General features: G+C 36.7%; 1 protein-coding gene across 3 annotated transcripts in view; it reads right to left on the bottom strand.

The window, feature by feature from the left end:
- The window catches only part of RABGAP1L (RAB GTPase activating protein 1 like), a 700,878-nt gene that overhangs the window by 561,155 nt on the left and 123,042 nt on the right, over positions 1–16,681 (bottom strand). For all 3 annotated transcript variants that reach the window (XM_081224264.1, XM_081224266.1, XM_081224265.1), the window contains exon 11: positions 6,282–6,423. In XM_081224264.1, the coding sequence (XP_081080390.1) occupies positions 6,282–6,423 (142 nt within the window). The remainder of the gene's footprint in view (positions 1–6,281; positions 6,424–16,681) is intronic.

Genomic DNA, 16,681 nt, shown 5'->3' with positions numbered 1-16,681 from the left:
TTGTCACAGCCCACCCTTCCCCCTCCCCATATCCTCAAGTCCATTCTCAAGTAGGTCTGCGTCTTCATTCCCGTTTTGCCCCTAGGTTCTTCATGACATTTTTTTTTTAAATTCCGTATATATGTGTTAGCATACGGTATTTGTCTTTCTCTTTCTGACTAACTTCACTCTGTATGACAGACTCTAGGTCTATCCACCTCATTACAAATAGCTCAGTTTCGTTTCTTTTTATGGCTGAGTAATATTCCATTGTATATATGTGCCACATCTTCTTTATCCATTCATCCGATGATGGACACTTAGGTTGTTTCCAGCTCCGGGCTATTGTGAATAGAGCTGCAATGAACATTTTGGTACATGTCTCTTTTGGAATTATGGTTTTCTCAGGGTATATGCCCAGTAGTGGGATTGCTGGGTCATATGGTAGTTCTATTTGTAGTTTTTTAAGGAACCTCCATACCGTTCTCCATAGTGGCTGTACCAATTCACATTCCCACCAGCAGTGCAAGAGTGTTCCCTTTTCTCCACACCCTCTCCAGCATTTATTGTTTCTAGATTTCTTTTTTTTTTTTTAATTAGTTTCTGCTTTATAACAAAGTGAATCAGTCATACATATACATCTGTTCCCACATCCCTTCCCTCATGCATCTCCCTCCCTCCCACCCTCCCCATCCCACCCCTCCAGGCGGTCACAAAGCACCGAGCTGATCTCCCTGTGCTCTGCGGCTGCTTCCCACTATCTATCTACCTTACGTTTGGTAGTGTATATATGTCCATGCCTCTCTTTCGCTTTGTCACAGCTTACCCTTCCCCCTCCCCATATCCTCAAGTCCATTCTCAAGTAGGTCTGTGTCTTTATTCTCGTTTTGCCCCTAGGTTCTTCATGACATTTTTTTTTTAAATTCCGTATATATGTGTTAGCATACGGTATTTGTCTTTCTCTTTCTGACTAACTTCACTCTGTATGACAGACTCTAGGTCTATCCACCTCATTACAAATAGCTCAGTTTCGTTTCTTTTTATGGCTGAGTAATATTCCATTGTATATATGTGCCACATCTTCTTTATCCATTCATCCGATGATGGACACTTAGGTTGTTTCCAGCTCCGGGCTATTGTGAATAGAGCTGCAATGAACATTTTGGTACATGTCTCTTTTGGAATTATGGTTTTCTCAGGGTATATGCCCAGTAGTGGGATTGCTGGGTCATATGGTAGTTCTATTTGTAGTTTTTTAAGGAACCTCCATACCGTTCTCCATAGTGGCTGTACCAATTCACATTCCCACCAGCAGTGCAAGAGTGTTCCCTTTTCTCCACACCCTCTCCAGCATTTATTGTTTCTAGATTCCTTGATGATGGCCATTCTGACTGGTGTGAGATGATATCTCATTGTAGTTTTGATTTGCATTTCTCTAATGATTAATGATGTTGAGCATTCTTTCATGTGTTTGTTGGCAGTCTGTATATCTTCTTTGGAGAAATGCCTATTTAAGTCTTCTGCCCATTTTTGGATTGGGTTGTCTGTTTTTTTGCTATTGAGCTGCATGAGCTGTTTATAAATTTTGGAGATTAATCCTTTGTCAGTTGCTTCATTTGCAAATATTTTCTCCCATTCTGAGGGTTGTCTTTTGGTCTTCTTTATGGTTTCCTTTGCTGTGCAAAAGCTTTGAAGTTTCATTAGGTCCCATTTGTTTATCTTTGTTTTTATTTCCATTTCTCTAGGAGGTGGGTCCAAAAGGATCTTGCTGTGATTTATGTCATAGAGTGTTCTACCTATGTTTTCCTCTAAGAGTTTGATAGTTTCTGGCCTTACATTTAAGTCTTTAATCCATTTTGAGCTTATTTTTGTGTATGGTGCTAGGGAATGATCTAATCTCAAACTTTTACATGTCCCTGTCCAGTTTTCCCAGCACCACTTATTGAAGAGGCTGTCCTTTCTCCACTGTACATTCCTGCCTCCTTTATCAAAGATAAGTTGGCCATATGTGCGTGGGTTTATCTCTGGGCTTTCTATCCTGATCCACTGATCTATCTTTCTGTTTTTATGCCAGTACCAGACTGTCTTAATTACTGTAGCTTTGTAGTATAGTCTGAAGTCAGGGAGCCTGATTCCTCCAGCTCCGTTTTTCGTTCTCAAGATTGCTTTAGCTATTCGGGGCCTTTTGTTTTTCCAAACAAATTTTGAAATTTTTTGTTCTAGTTCTGTGAAAAATGCCATTGGTAGTTTGATAGGGATTGCATTGAATCTGTAGATTGCTTTCGGTAGTAGAGTCATTTTCACAATATTGATTCTTCCAATCCAGGAGCATGGTATATCTCTCCATCTATTTGTATCATCTTTAATTTCTTTCATCAGTGTCTTATAGTTTTCTGCATACAGGTCTTTTGTCTCCTTAGGTAGGTTTATTCCTAGATATTTTATTCTTTTTGTTGCGATGGTAAATGGGAGTGTTTTCTTGATTTCATTTTCAGATTTTTCATCATTAGTGTATAGGAATGCCAGAGATTTCTGTACATTAATTTTATATCCTGCTACTTTACCAAATTCATTGATTAGCTCTAGTAGTTTTTCGGTAGCATCTTTAGGATTCTCTATGTATAGTATCATGTCATCTGCAAACAGTGACAGCTTTACTTCTTCTTTTCCAATTTGGATTCCTTTTATTTCCTTTTCTTCTCTGATTGCTGTGGCTAAAACTTCCAAAACTATGTTGAATAAGAGTGGTGAGAGTGGGCAGCCTTGTCTTGTTCCTGATCTTAGTGGAAATGGTTTCAGTTTTTCACCATTGAGGACAATGTTGGCTGTGGGTTTGTCATATATGGCCTTTATTATGTTGAGGAAAGATCCCTCTATACCTACTTTCTGCAGGGTTTTTATCATAAATGGGTGTTGAATTTTGTCGAAAGCTTTCTCTGCATCTATTGAGATGATCATATGGTTTTTCTCCTTCAACTTGTTAATATGGTGTATTACATTGATTGATTTGCGTATATTGAAGAATCCTTGCATTCCTGGGATAAACCCCACTTGATCATGGTGTATGATCCTTTTAATGTGCTCTTGGATTCTGTTTGCTAGTATTTTGTTGAGGATTTTTGCATCTATGTTCATCAGTGATATTGGCCTGTAGTTTTCTTTCTTTGTGACATCCTTGCCTGGTTTTGGTATCAAGGTGATGTCGGCCTCGTAGAATGAGTTTGGGAGTGTTCCTCCCTCTGCTATATTTTGGAAGAGTTTGAGAAGGATAGGTGTTAGCTCTTCTCTAAATGTTTGATAGAATTCACCTGTGAAGCCATCTGGTCCTGGGCTTTTGTTTGATGGAAGATTTTTAATCACAGTTTCAATTTCAGTGCTTGTGATTGGTCTATTCATATTTTCTATTTCTTCCTGAGTCAGTCTTGGCAGGTTGTGCATTTCTAAGAATGTGTCCATTTCTTCCAGGTTGTCCATTTTATTGGAATAGAGTTGCTTATAGTAATCTCTCATAATCTTTTGTATTTCTGCAGTGTCAGTTGTTACTTCTCCTTTTTCATTTCTAATTCTATTGATTTGAGTCTTCTCCCTTTTTTTCTTGATGAGTCTGGCTAATGGTTTGTCAATTTTGTTTATCTTCTCAAAGAACCAGCTTTTAGTTTGGTTGATCTTTGCTATCGTTTCCTTCATTTCTTTTTCATTTATTTCTGATCTGATCTTTATGATTTCTTTCCTTCTGCTAGCTTTGGGGTATTTTTGTTCTTCTTTCTCTAATTGCTTTAGGTGCAGGGTCAGGTTGTTTACTCGAAATGCTTCCTGTTTCTTAAGGTGGGATTGTATTGCTATAAACTTCCCCCTTAGAACTGCTTTTGCTGCGTCCCATAGGTTTTGGGTCGTCGTGTCTCCATTGTCATTTGTTTCTAGGTATTTTTTAATTTCCTCTTTGATTTCTTCAGTGATCACTTCGTTATTGAGTAGTGTATTGTTTAGCCTCCATGTGTTTGTATTTTTTACACATCTTTTCCTGTAATTGATGTCTAGTCTCATAGCATTGTGGTCGGAGAAGATACTTGATACAATTTCAATTTTCTTAAAATTACCGAGGCTTGATTTGTGACCCAAGATATGATCTATCCTGGAGAATGTTCCATGAGCACTTGAGAAAAATGTGTATTCTGTTGTTTTTGGATGGAATGTCCTATAAATATCAACTAAGTCCATCTCGTTTAATGTATCATTTAAAGCTTGTGTTTCCTTATTTATTTTCATTTTGGATGATCTGTCCATTGGTGAAAGTGGGGTGTTAAAGTCCCCTACTATGAGTGTGTTACTGTCGATTTCCCCTTTTATGGCTGTTAGTATTTGCCTTATGTATTGAGGTGCTCCTATGTTGGGTGCATAAATATTTACAATTGTTATATCTTCTTCTTGGATCGATCCCTTTATCGTTATGTAGTGTCCTTCCTTGTCTCTTCTAATAGTCTTTATTTTAAAGTCTATTTTGTCTGATATAAGAATTGCTACTCCAGCTTTCTTTTGATTTCCATTTGCATGGAATATCTTTTTCCATCCCTTTACTTTCAATCTGTATGTGTCTCTAGGTCTGAAGTGGGTCTCTTGTAGACAGCATATATATGGGTCTTGTTTTTGTATCCATTCAGCCACTCTGTGTCTTTTGGTGGGAGCATTTAGTCCATTTACATTTAAGGTAATTATTGATATGTATGTTCCTATTCCCATTTCCTTAATTGCTTTGGGTTCGTTATTGTAGGTATATTCCTTCTGTTGTGTTTCTTGTAGAATGGCTAAAATTTTAAAAACTGACAATGCTGAATGTTGATAAGGATACAAAGCAACTGACTCATCAGGAAGGAAAATGGCACAGCTACTTTGAAAAACAGCTCAGTTGTTTCCTACAAAGTTATCAACATACACTTACTGTAAGGCATAGCCATTCCACTCCTAGGTGTTTACCCAAGAGAAATGAAAGCACATATTCACTAAAGACTCATACTCAAATGTTCATAGCAGCTCTATTCCTAATAGCCAATAGCTAAAAACAACTAAAAGGTGTATTAACTGGTGAAGAGATAGATAAACAAATCGTGGCATATCTTTACAACAGATTACTAGTAATAATAAAAAGGAACCACCTATTGATACAACATATATAAATTTCAAAAGTATTACGCTATGTGAAAGATGCTATATATCAATACAAAAGTCTGTACTATATGATTCATTTTATATGAAATTGTAGAAAAGGCAAAACATGGTGACAGAACACAGAGCAGTGATTGACAAAGACCACAAGTGAGGGGGAAAGATGGACTGTAAAGGGGCATGAGGGAAATTTGGCCGGGGGGAGGGTGGAGTGAGGGGTGGTTAATGGAAATGTTTTATATCATGATTCTTGCGGTAGTTATACAGATGTATATCCATTTGCCAAAATTTGATGAACCATACACTTAAAACATGTACATTCTACTGTATGTAATTTATACCTTCATAAATTTTTTAAATGAAACAGAATAATGTCTAGCATACTAAGCACTCAACAAATATTAACTAAAAATAACTTATTTTTATGGCAATCAAAGAAAGGAATGGTTTCATAGAGAGAAAGACTAAATTCTAAAATGCCCTTTTCAAAGATAACATAAATTAAGAAATTTTCTTTTAATAAACCCTACCCTGTAAGCAGATAATATAAAGGTTAAAAGTAAAGATCTGTCATTTAGCTCTAATTTCTATAAAAAGAACTGAGCACAGAGCCAAATGAAGTGTGACTCTCGTGAGGTTGGTTAGCATCTCTCAGCAGCATTCAAGTAGTAAACAGAGCAGATACCAGCTAGTATTTCAAAAAAGTGAATGGTAAGTGAAAAGGCAACAACAAAAAACAAGTCAGAACTGAATAATGTCAAATGAGGAGTAGGACATGACATATCACTGAAATTCTAAAAACACTTGAGGGAATTTGAAATTTCTCATTAAACACTTCAAAAATACTTAAAATAGGGAGCAAGACAACAAAGTTAGGCTGTCAAATTTAAATAGTTGCATAAGTGGGACTGGGGAGTATTCAACCAAGGAACCAAATAGACCAAATTCTCTTCTGCATCTAGTAGAATCTAGTCTAAGAGTAGCAGAGACTACAGAGAATCACCACTCCTCCCTTTATCCCTCCCATAGGCACGCGCGCACACATACACACACAAACACACACACACACACCACACATCATTGAGGATTATAAGTAAAGCAGCTATGTAAAGAGAGGGAACTGAATAAATTTCACTTCTTACCCTCTTCTGCTTCATCCTCCTGGGGTGACAACGGGCCCCCTCCAGTAGTAGGAGTGATTGGTTCCTCCTTCTCAGACTCTCGCTGTAGACTCACCACCTCATATATTGCATCTCCAGCATTGGTATGGCCTTTTCCCTCAGACTGAGAAAGATATAAACACGTTTCAACATTAGAAATTTGAAAGAGGGACTTCCCTGGTGGTCCAGTGGTTAAGACTCCATGCTCCCAATGCAAGGGGCCCAGGTTCAATCCCTGGTTAGGGAACAAGATCCCATATGCTGCAAGTAAGACCCAGCGCAGCCAAATAAACAAATTTTTTTTTTTTTTAAAAAGGGAATTTGAAGAAAACATTGAAAGATAGTATATTTCAGTGGTCCTTAAAAAGAGCTAAAATGAGGAGCAGCATGTCATGTTTGATCTACAGCATGTGTGAAGTTGAGAAAAATTTTTAAAGTATATTGTTCTTCACATAATATTCTAAATGTATGGTTATTTTAGTATTATTTTAACCAATACAATGAAACCTACTAACCACTTTGAGAAAACCCAATTTATTTTATCAGAAAAACCTGAGACAGCACAGATTCCAGGGCAGACAGATAAGCAAGTGATGCTGGATTCTCAGGACTGACTACCTTGCTCTGAGGTAAAGAGATACCAGCTATATCCATCAGCTAATTCATGGAAGTAGATACTTATCACCTTATAAATGGTTTATATTCTAAATGGCCTTTGATTAAGGAGGAAAAATTAAGGCAGCAGGCAATTAACCAACCTAGCACAGCCTACAAAGCCCTAGATAAATTGGACCTTGCCTCTCTCTTAAGCCTCATCTCACACCCAAAGACTGTTACTACATTTCAGCCACTCTGGCCTTGTTTCAGCTCCGGGAACTTTAAATTCTTTCCCCATTCAAGGTCTTGGGACATCCTTTTCTCTCTGCCAATATAGTTTTTCCTCCTACTCTTTGCTAACTCCCATCAATCCTGGATACTTACCTCCTAATGTCACTTTACAAAGAAGCTAAACGAAGTTTCCATGTTTTTGATTCCCTGCATACCTTGTCCTTCTCCTTCACTGCACTTACTACAATATAACTACACATATTTCTTATTATTATATTTATTTCTTTAATGGCTATCTCATCCAGAAGAGAGGAAGCATTATATGCGCAAGGATTATGTTGACTTCCAATCAGAAGTAATATGGTACCTGACACATAGAAGGTACTCAACAAATATCAGTGGAATGAATGACTAGACTAATGGTAAAACATGAATTTTAGAGTCAAATAGATCTGAGTCTGAACTCAAATTTCACTACTAATAAGAGTGTGCTCTTGGAAAAAATAATTAACTTTGCTGAGTCACAGTATCTATATCAATAAAATGGAAATAAACCACCTTAAAATTATTAAGAAGATTAAATATAACAATACTTTGAACATAAACCAAAGTGCCTGGAACAAATTTATACTACTATTATTATTATTTCAATGTTTGTACCACCATACTAGACTCTAAAGAAAACAAAATAAGAATAATATAAATCTAACTTTACACCTAAAGGAACTAGAGAAAGAAGAACAAACAAAACTCAAAGTTAGTAGAAGGAAAGAAATCATAAAGAACAGAGCAGAAATAAATGAAATAGAAACAAAGAAAATAATAGCAAAGATCAATAAAATTAAAAGCTGGTTCTTTGAGAAGATAAACAAAATTGATAAACCATTAGCTAGACTCATCAAGAAAAAGAGGGAGAAGACTGAAATCAATAAAATTAGAAATGATAAAGGAGAAGTTACAACAGACAGCACAGAAATACAAAAGCATCCTAAGAAACTACTACAAGAAACTCTATGCCAATAAAATGGACAACCTGGAAGAAATGGACAAATTCTTAGAAAGGTATAACCTTCCAAGACTGAACCAGGAAGAAATAGAAAATGTGAACAGACCAGTCACAAGTAATGAAATTGAAATTGTGATTAAAAATCTTCGGACATGGGGAGGGTGGGAGGGAGGGAGATGCATGAGGGAAGGGATGTGGGAACAGATGTATATGTATGACTGATTCACTTTGTTATAAAGCAGAAACTAATTAAAAAAATAAATAAATAAACTTTAAAAAAAAAAATGAAAAAAAAAAAAAAAAAATCTTCGGACAAACAAAAGTCCAGGACCAGATGGCTTCACAGGTGAATTCTATCAAACATCTAGAGAAGAGCTAACACCCACCCTTCTCAAACTCTTCCAAACAATTGCAAAGAAAGGAACACTCCCAAACTCATTCTGTGAGGTCACCATTACCCTGATACCAAAACCAGACAAAGATACTACAAAAAAAGAAAATTACAGACCAATATCACTCATGAATATAAATGCAAAAATTCTCAAAACAATATTAGTAAACAGAATCCAACAATACATTAAAAGGATGATCAAGTGGGATTTACCCCAGGGATGCAAGGATTCTTCAATATATGCAAATCAATCAATGTGATACAAAATATTAACAAACTGAAGAAGTAAAACCATATGATCATCTCAATAGATGCAGAAAAAGCTCTTGACAAAATTCAACACCCATTTATGATAAAAACTCTCCAGAAAGCAGGCATAGAAGGAACCTACCTCAACATAATAAAGGCCATATATGACAAACCCACAGCAAACATCATTCTCAATGGTGAAAGACTGAAAGCATTACCTCTAAGATCAGGAACAAGACAAGGATGTCCAATCTCACCACTATTATTCAACATAGTTTTGGAAGTCCTAGACATGGGAATCAGAGAAGAAAAAGAAATAAAAGGAATACAAATTGGAAAAGAAGAAGTAAAACTGTCACTGTTTGCAGATGATATGATACTATACATAGAGAATCCTAAAGATGCCACCAGAAAACTACTAGAGCTAATCAATGAATTTGGTAAAGTTGCAGGATACAATATTAATGCACAGGAATCTCTTGTATTCCTATACACTAATGATGAAAAATCTGAAAGAGAAATTAAGGAAACACTCCCATTTACCATTGCAACAAAAAGAATAAAATACCTAGGAATAAACCTACCTAGGGAGACAAAAGACCTGTATGCAGAAAACTATAAGACACTGATGAAAGAAATTAAAAATGATACAAAGAGATGGAGAGATACACCATGTTCTTGGATTGGAAGAATCAATATTGTGAAAATGACTATACTACCCAAAACAGTCTACAGATTCAATGCAATTCCTATCAAGATACCAATGGCATTTTTTACAGAACTAGACCATAAAATCTTAAAATTTGTAGGAAGACACAAAAGAGCCTGAACAGTCAAAGCAGTCTTGAGGGGAAAAAAAACGGAGCGGGAGGAATCAGACTCTCTGACTTCAGACTATACTACAAAGCTACAGTAATCAAGACAATATGGTACTGGCACAAAAACAGAAATATAGATCAATGGAACAGGATAGAAAGCCCAGAGATAAACCCACGCACCTATGGTTAACTAATCTATGACTAGGAGGCCTGGATATACAATGGAGAAAAGACAGCCTCTTCAATAAGTGGTGCTGGGAATACTGGACAGCTACATGTGAAAGAATGAAATTAGAACACTCCCTAACACCATACACAAAAATAAACTCAAAATGGATTAGAGACTGGACATTATAAAACTCTTAGAGGAAAACATAGGAAGAACACTCTTTGACGTAAATCACAGCAAGATCATTTTTGATCCACCTCCTAGAGTAATGGAAACAATAAATGGATTAATCTCCAAAATATATAAACAGCTCATGCAGCTCAATGTTAAAAAAAAAAAAAAACCCAATCCAAAAATGGGCAGAAGACCTAAATAGACATTTCTCAAAAGAAGACATACAGATGGCCAAGAAGCACATGAAAAGCTGCCCAACATCACTAATTATTAGAGAAATGCAAATCAAAACTACAATGAGGTATCACCTCACACCAGTTAGAATGGGCATCATCAGAAAATCTACAAACAACAAATGCTGGAGAGGGTGTGGAGAAAAGGGAACCCTCTTGCACTGTTGGCGGGAATGTAAATTGATTGATACAGTCACTATGGAGAGCAGTATGGAGGTTCCTGAAAAACTAAAAATAGAACTACCATACGACCCAGCAATCCCACTACTGGGCACATACCCAGAGAAAACCATGATTCAGAAAGACACATGCACCCCAATGTTCACTGCAGCACTATTTACAATAGCCAGGTCATGGAAGCAACCTAAATGCCCATTGACAGACGAATGGATAAAGAAGATGTGGTACATATGCACAATGGAATATTACTCAGCCATAAAATGGAACGAAATTGGGTCATTTGTAGAGACATGGATGGATCTAGAGACTGTCATACAGAGTGAAGTAAGTCAGAAAGAGAAAAACAAATATTGTATATGAATGCATATATGTGGAATCTAGAAAAATGGTGCAGATGAACCAGTCTGCAGGGCAGAAATAGAGACACAGATGTAGAGAACAAAGGTATGGACACCAAGCGGGGAAAGTGGTGGGGGTGAGGGGGTGGTGGTGGTGGTGGGATGAATTGGGAGATTGGGATTGACATGTGTACACTAATATGCATAAAACGGATAACTAATGAGAACCTTCTGTATAAAAAAAATAAATAAAATTCTAAAAATCAAAATATATATATAGGCATAGATAGAGAAATAATACCTCTAATATCTACCTGTACTATAATCCTTTTAAATTATAAAAATAAAACTACTTTAATTATTCACTGTTTTCAAGAATTACTTTTGAACCATAAATCAAATTTCGGGTGCATTTTGAAATCATTCAGCAAATAATAAAATGTAAAACTGTCTACTACATTAAACATAAAAAAAAAAGAAGAAGAAGACAGCCATGAAAAGTTAAGTGGTTAGGTTTAAACTAACCAAATTTTTATTGCATTTCTGCTATATTTAAGAAACAAAGACCTCAATCCCTAGAGCAACCATTAAAATAATTATATAAAGAAATATAATAAAAATGAAATACTAACTGTTCAAATAATCCAAAAGATGACAGCAAAGGAGAAATAAAGAAATGTAAAATAAGAAACAAGTAGGAAATGAATAATAAAATGGTAAACTTAAATTTAAACATATCAATATTTATGTTAAATATAAACTGCCTAAACAATTAAAAAACAAAATTCTCAGATTATGTTTAAAAAAAGACAACTATTTTCTGTCTACAAAAAAACCCACTTTAAATATAGTGACATAGGCAAGTTGAAGGTAAAATGAGCTTAGAAGACATACCATGAAAACACTAATCAAAAGAAAGCTGAAGAGACTATATTAATAAAAGACAAAGCAGACTACCAAGCAAGAAAAAAAAATCACTGCGTATAAAGAAGGACACTGCACCATGTTAAAAGGATCAATTCAACAAGAACACGTAAGAATATTGTAAGTGTATGCACCTAACAACAGGCTTTCAAATATATGAAGCAAAAAATTCATAGAAATGAAAGGAGATGGACCAATTCACATTTATAATTGGAGACGTCAACATTCCTCTCACAGTAATGAAGTTTACAAAAATTCAGCAATGTTATAGAAGAACTGAACACCATCAACAGCAGGATCTAATATTTATATACCACTCCACCAAATAACAGCAGAGTACACATTCTTTTCAAGTGCACATGGAACATTCACGAAAACAAGCCATTTCCTGGATTATAAAACAAACTTTAAGAAAATTTTTAAATGTGAAATAATATGTTTAGTGACCGTGATACAAGTAAACTGGAAATCAACAACAGAAATACATCTGAAAAATCCCCAAATACTTGGGAATAAAATAACACACTTCTAAATACTCCATGGATCTAAGCCAAAGAGGAAGGCTCAAATTAGAAAATATTTTGAACTGAACAAAAATGAAAATACAATAAATCAAAATTAGTGGGATACATCTAAACAGTGTACATAGGGAGATTTAGAGCTATAAATGCTTATAAGTATTTCAAGTGAGGCATCCAAAAATCAATAACCTAAACTTCCACCTTAAGAAACTAGGAAAAGAAGTGCAAAATAATCTAAAACTAGCAGAAGTGAGAAAATAAAGATAACAGCACAAATCAATAAAACTGGGGGCAGAAAAAATTAAAAATAAATGGAACCAAAAGGTAGTTCTTTACAAAGACCAATAAATTGATAAACCTCTAGCTAAATTCACAAAGCAAAAAAGAAAGAAGATACAAATTACCAATACCAGGAACAAAAGAGTGGATATCACTACAGACCCCATGACATCAAATGGATAATAAATAAATACTGCAAATGGCCCTATGCATATTAATTGGACAACTTAGAAAAAATGCACCAAGTTTAAGGTGTACAGCATAATGATCTGATACACTATATCAATATATATTGCAAAATAACTACCACAATAACATCTTTCACCTCACATAGTTACTCTTGGTAATTTACTGATTATACTTTTTTTTTTCAATTGTATAGTTGATTTACAATGTTTCAGGTATACAGCAAAGTGATTCAGTTTTATATGCATATATGTGTGTGTGTGTATACATATATATTCTTTTCCAGATTTCTTTCCATTATACGTTATTACAAGATATTGAATATAGTTCCCTGTGCTATACAGTAGGTCCTTGTTTTTATCTAATTTATACAGTAGTGTGTATCTGCTAATCCCAAATTCCCAATTTATCCATCCCAACTGATTATACTTTGATTTAAATAGGTTCAAATCAACATGCATCTTCAAAAGGGAATTTTCCTTTTATGCTTTTTAACTCTAATAACTGATAAAAGACTTTGCCTCCAACTGAAAGAAATGTTAAGGCACCTGAAAGCAAAGAAGAGATTTGGGAGGAGGACAAAAAAAAAAAAGTTATTTTAACATTAAACCTATATTTAGCCCAGAGCCCGTAAAAAGCCTAAATGGGGACTGTGCTAGGAAAAAGATCTAAGAAAGGGCCGCTACTTCTACTTCCAGCCTGGCTCATGCTCTCCTAGAGAGGAAAGAAGAGGTGGCTCACTTTCCGCTATTAAGGGCCAAGCCACAGGAGCTTCTGAGAGCAGATAAGTCTGTGATGACCTTTTGTCATTCCCTAAAACCTACCCTTTTCTTCAGACAAGCCTCCTCCCTCTAAACTATCTCTTGACTGAAAACACAAAACAGGATGATGGCCTTTGGAGAACAGACTTGTCAAGAGAGAAGCTTTTCCTCCCCCTTAACACTTGACCTCCAGTCTTATTTTAGGTCTCTTGGACATTATGACTCTGCCTCTCATTTCTCTATAACTTCCCCTTGTAGGGGAGCAAAATTTGCCACGCCAAAATGTCTCTTTGGCATGCAAATTATTTAGAGATGGAACAAACCAAGGCCAAAAAGACTCAGGAAAAATCTTTGACCTTCCCCCTAACTGCCTAAATTTAGATAGAGGGCCTGTTCCTGGAACAGAGCTGCAATAAGAGATGTCTGCAAAGGATATGGGCTAGGTGTGATGGGGGAAACTCAGCAGGGCCTAGAGATCACAGTCCATTCTGTGTCCCATTGTCTCTGCATGGCCCAGCAAACATCTATTTACCAAATATTTGCTTTTCCATCTCCATGTGAACTGCCTTTTTTCCTTTTGAAGTTCCAAAACACTACCCCCAACATCCTCTTTTGTCTTCAACTGAAGATGGTATTGAAGGAAGGGCTTCAGCCATTTTGGAGAATTACTCAGTTTTCCTGGGTCTCTACCATGTATACATGTTACTAAACTTTTGTTTGATTTTCTCCTGTTAATCTATCTCATGTCAATGTAATTCTTAGGCCAGCCAAAGAACCTAAAAGAATAGAGGAAAATTTCTTCCTAACACCCTTCTCGCCTGTTTCATGAGACTTCTCTTTTCTGAAGGTAAATTTTATTCCTAGCAGATGCAAAAAAAAAAACAAACCCCAAAAAACAGGTAAAGTACTTGGAACAGTGCTCAGCACATAGTAAGTGCTATGGAAGTGTTACTTCTGGTACTGTTTTGTGCTGTTAAATGATATAACACTTTGAGGCATGAGATAGTCTAACCTGTGGTACAATATGCAGAATAACTAAGAAACAATAGTGGCTTCCACATCCTATTCTAGTGCTCTTCCAGAAATCTTTCTGGGCAAATAATTATGTTAATAACAATAAGGATAGCAAGCATTCAATCCTGGCAACAACCCAAGCTCATCCCTTGAAAGGTCTTTTTCCCCAGATCTTCATTTGGTAAGTCCCCTCCTGTCACTCAGACCTTAGACATTTAAATGTCACTTTCTTACAGAGGCCTTCCTTGACCACCCAATGTCCACCAAGCCATCATAGCACTCTGTTACTATCTGCTATCTTGCCACTTGTTTGCCTGCCCTTCTGTCCCCTCCATGTATCCCCCATACATAGAATGTAAGCTTCATGAAGCAGGGACTTCATCTGCAGCATTTACCACTATATCCCCAACGTCTACAATAGTAATCTGTCAGAGCAGGCACTTAATAAATGTTTATTTAATTAATAAGTAAATGAGCAAACAACGCTTCATGGTGGGTATTATTTTTACCTCCATTTTACATATGAAGAAGCTGAAGCTCATGGATACAACTACCAAACGACAGAATGGTGAACTAGCCTCATACCTACTAACAGAATCAAATCATTAATATTTTGTGTCACTTTACAGTCTACAAAGTGATAGCACAGACAGTATCTTACATGCTAAAATATACTGCAGGGGAGCAGAATTTGTCACCCCAAAATATGCCACATTAGCATGAAACCAAGCAGGACCCTGTGAGGCCCTCTAGGGCAGGGGTCTGCAATCCCCGTACTAGTCCGCAGCCTGTCAGGAGCCGGGCTGCACAGCAGAAGGTGAGCAGTGGGTGAGTGAGCAAAACTTCCTCTGCTGCTCCCCATCACTCCCCATCGTTTTCATCACCACCTGAACCATCCCCCACCCCCACCCGGGTCCGTGGAAAAATTGTCTTCCATGAAAACGGTCCTGGGTGCCAAAAAGGTTGGGGACCACTGCTCCCGGGTACAAATCCTTTCCGTGTTCCCCATTTCTTGTTTGTACGAAATAAGCTTCATTCAGCCTCCCAGATCTTCCCTGAGTACCAAAGGGAAGATTCAAACAGTTACTAATTAGGGAAGGGTGGGAATGCAGAAACAAATGAGGAACAGTCAAGAAACACCAGTGCAGCATGGGACAGAGACGTGGTTCCTCCTCAAGGAATATACATAACAACATATCTTTGAGTTCTTCAGCAGGAACTATGGCCCCCCACCCAGGTAGAGCACTAGATTCCTGGAACACCACCCTGTTACCTCACCACCAACCAATCAGAAGAAAGTCTGGACACAGTGGAAGATAACACAGACTCTGATCCCCTCCCCAAATGATTAAATGCGATTAACTTCCCTTTCTCCCTTTAAAAAACTTTCATGGTCAAGCAGAATCTTAGGAGTTGGTTCTTGGACAGAAGTCTGCCTTCTCCCCAGGTTGCCGGCCTCCTGAATAAAGCAACCTTTCCTTTCTAAACAACGTGTATTGGCTTTCGAGCGAGTATTGGCTTTTGAGCGGCGAGCCGCCAAACATGAGTTCAGTGACAAGCATAAGGATTACTATTTTGAGCTAAAGACAATCAAAACCTAGCAGATTCAGGAAAGTTCTTTTACCTCTCCCTCAACTGCCTAAATTTACAGAGCAAAGGAAGAGAGCTATTACCAGAGATACCTTTTTACCTGAGAAATTTACCTATATAACAGGGCAACCTTTGTTTTCCAAACATCTCCTTTCCCTTCCTGTGAAAGGCCTTCCTCCCCTTGTATCCATAGATCCCTCCCCTTTCTTTGGCTCAGGATGGCATGTAAGTTTCAATTACCAGCAACCTTTTGTGTCTTCATATCTTTATGGTGCTCCCATATGTACATAATTAAATTTTCCTCCTGTTAATCTGTCTTATATTTATTTAAATATTAGACAAGCCAAAGAATCTAAAAGGGAAGAAGGGAAATTTTTTCCACCCCTACAATATTCCCTCTCTGCTGTGATCACAGAAAACAACTCACATATACCCTCAAAGGAACTCCTTTTAACCACCACTTTGTGTCATTCTACTACTATTGTCCCTCCTCTTTCTAAACCCCACAGCATTCTGTACATTATTTTCACCTAGTATTTATCATAACCCTCCTTGTAAAATGGTAATTTTTATACATTTCCTTATTAATAGGAGGTGACACAAAGTTCCTTTGGGGATAAGGCTGTATTTTAAACATCTTATCCTTGCTGTGCCACTACAATAGATAATATAAATTAACTTTGAATTAACTTGACTACAACAATCATGGAATTATTTGTGC

Source organism: Mesoplodon bidens, assembly GCF_964165515.1.
Source record: "Mesoplodon bidens genome assembly, chromosome: 2".
NCBI classification, from domain to species: Eukaryota; Metazoa; Chordata; class Mammalia; order Artiodactyla; family Ziphiidae; genus Mesoplodon; species Mesoplodon bidens.
The sequence above is the reverse complement of the archived record's forward strand: the minus strand, read 5'-3'. Positions and strand labels throughout refer to the sequence as shown.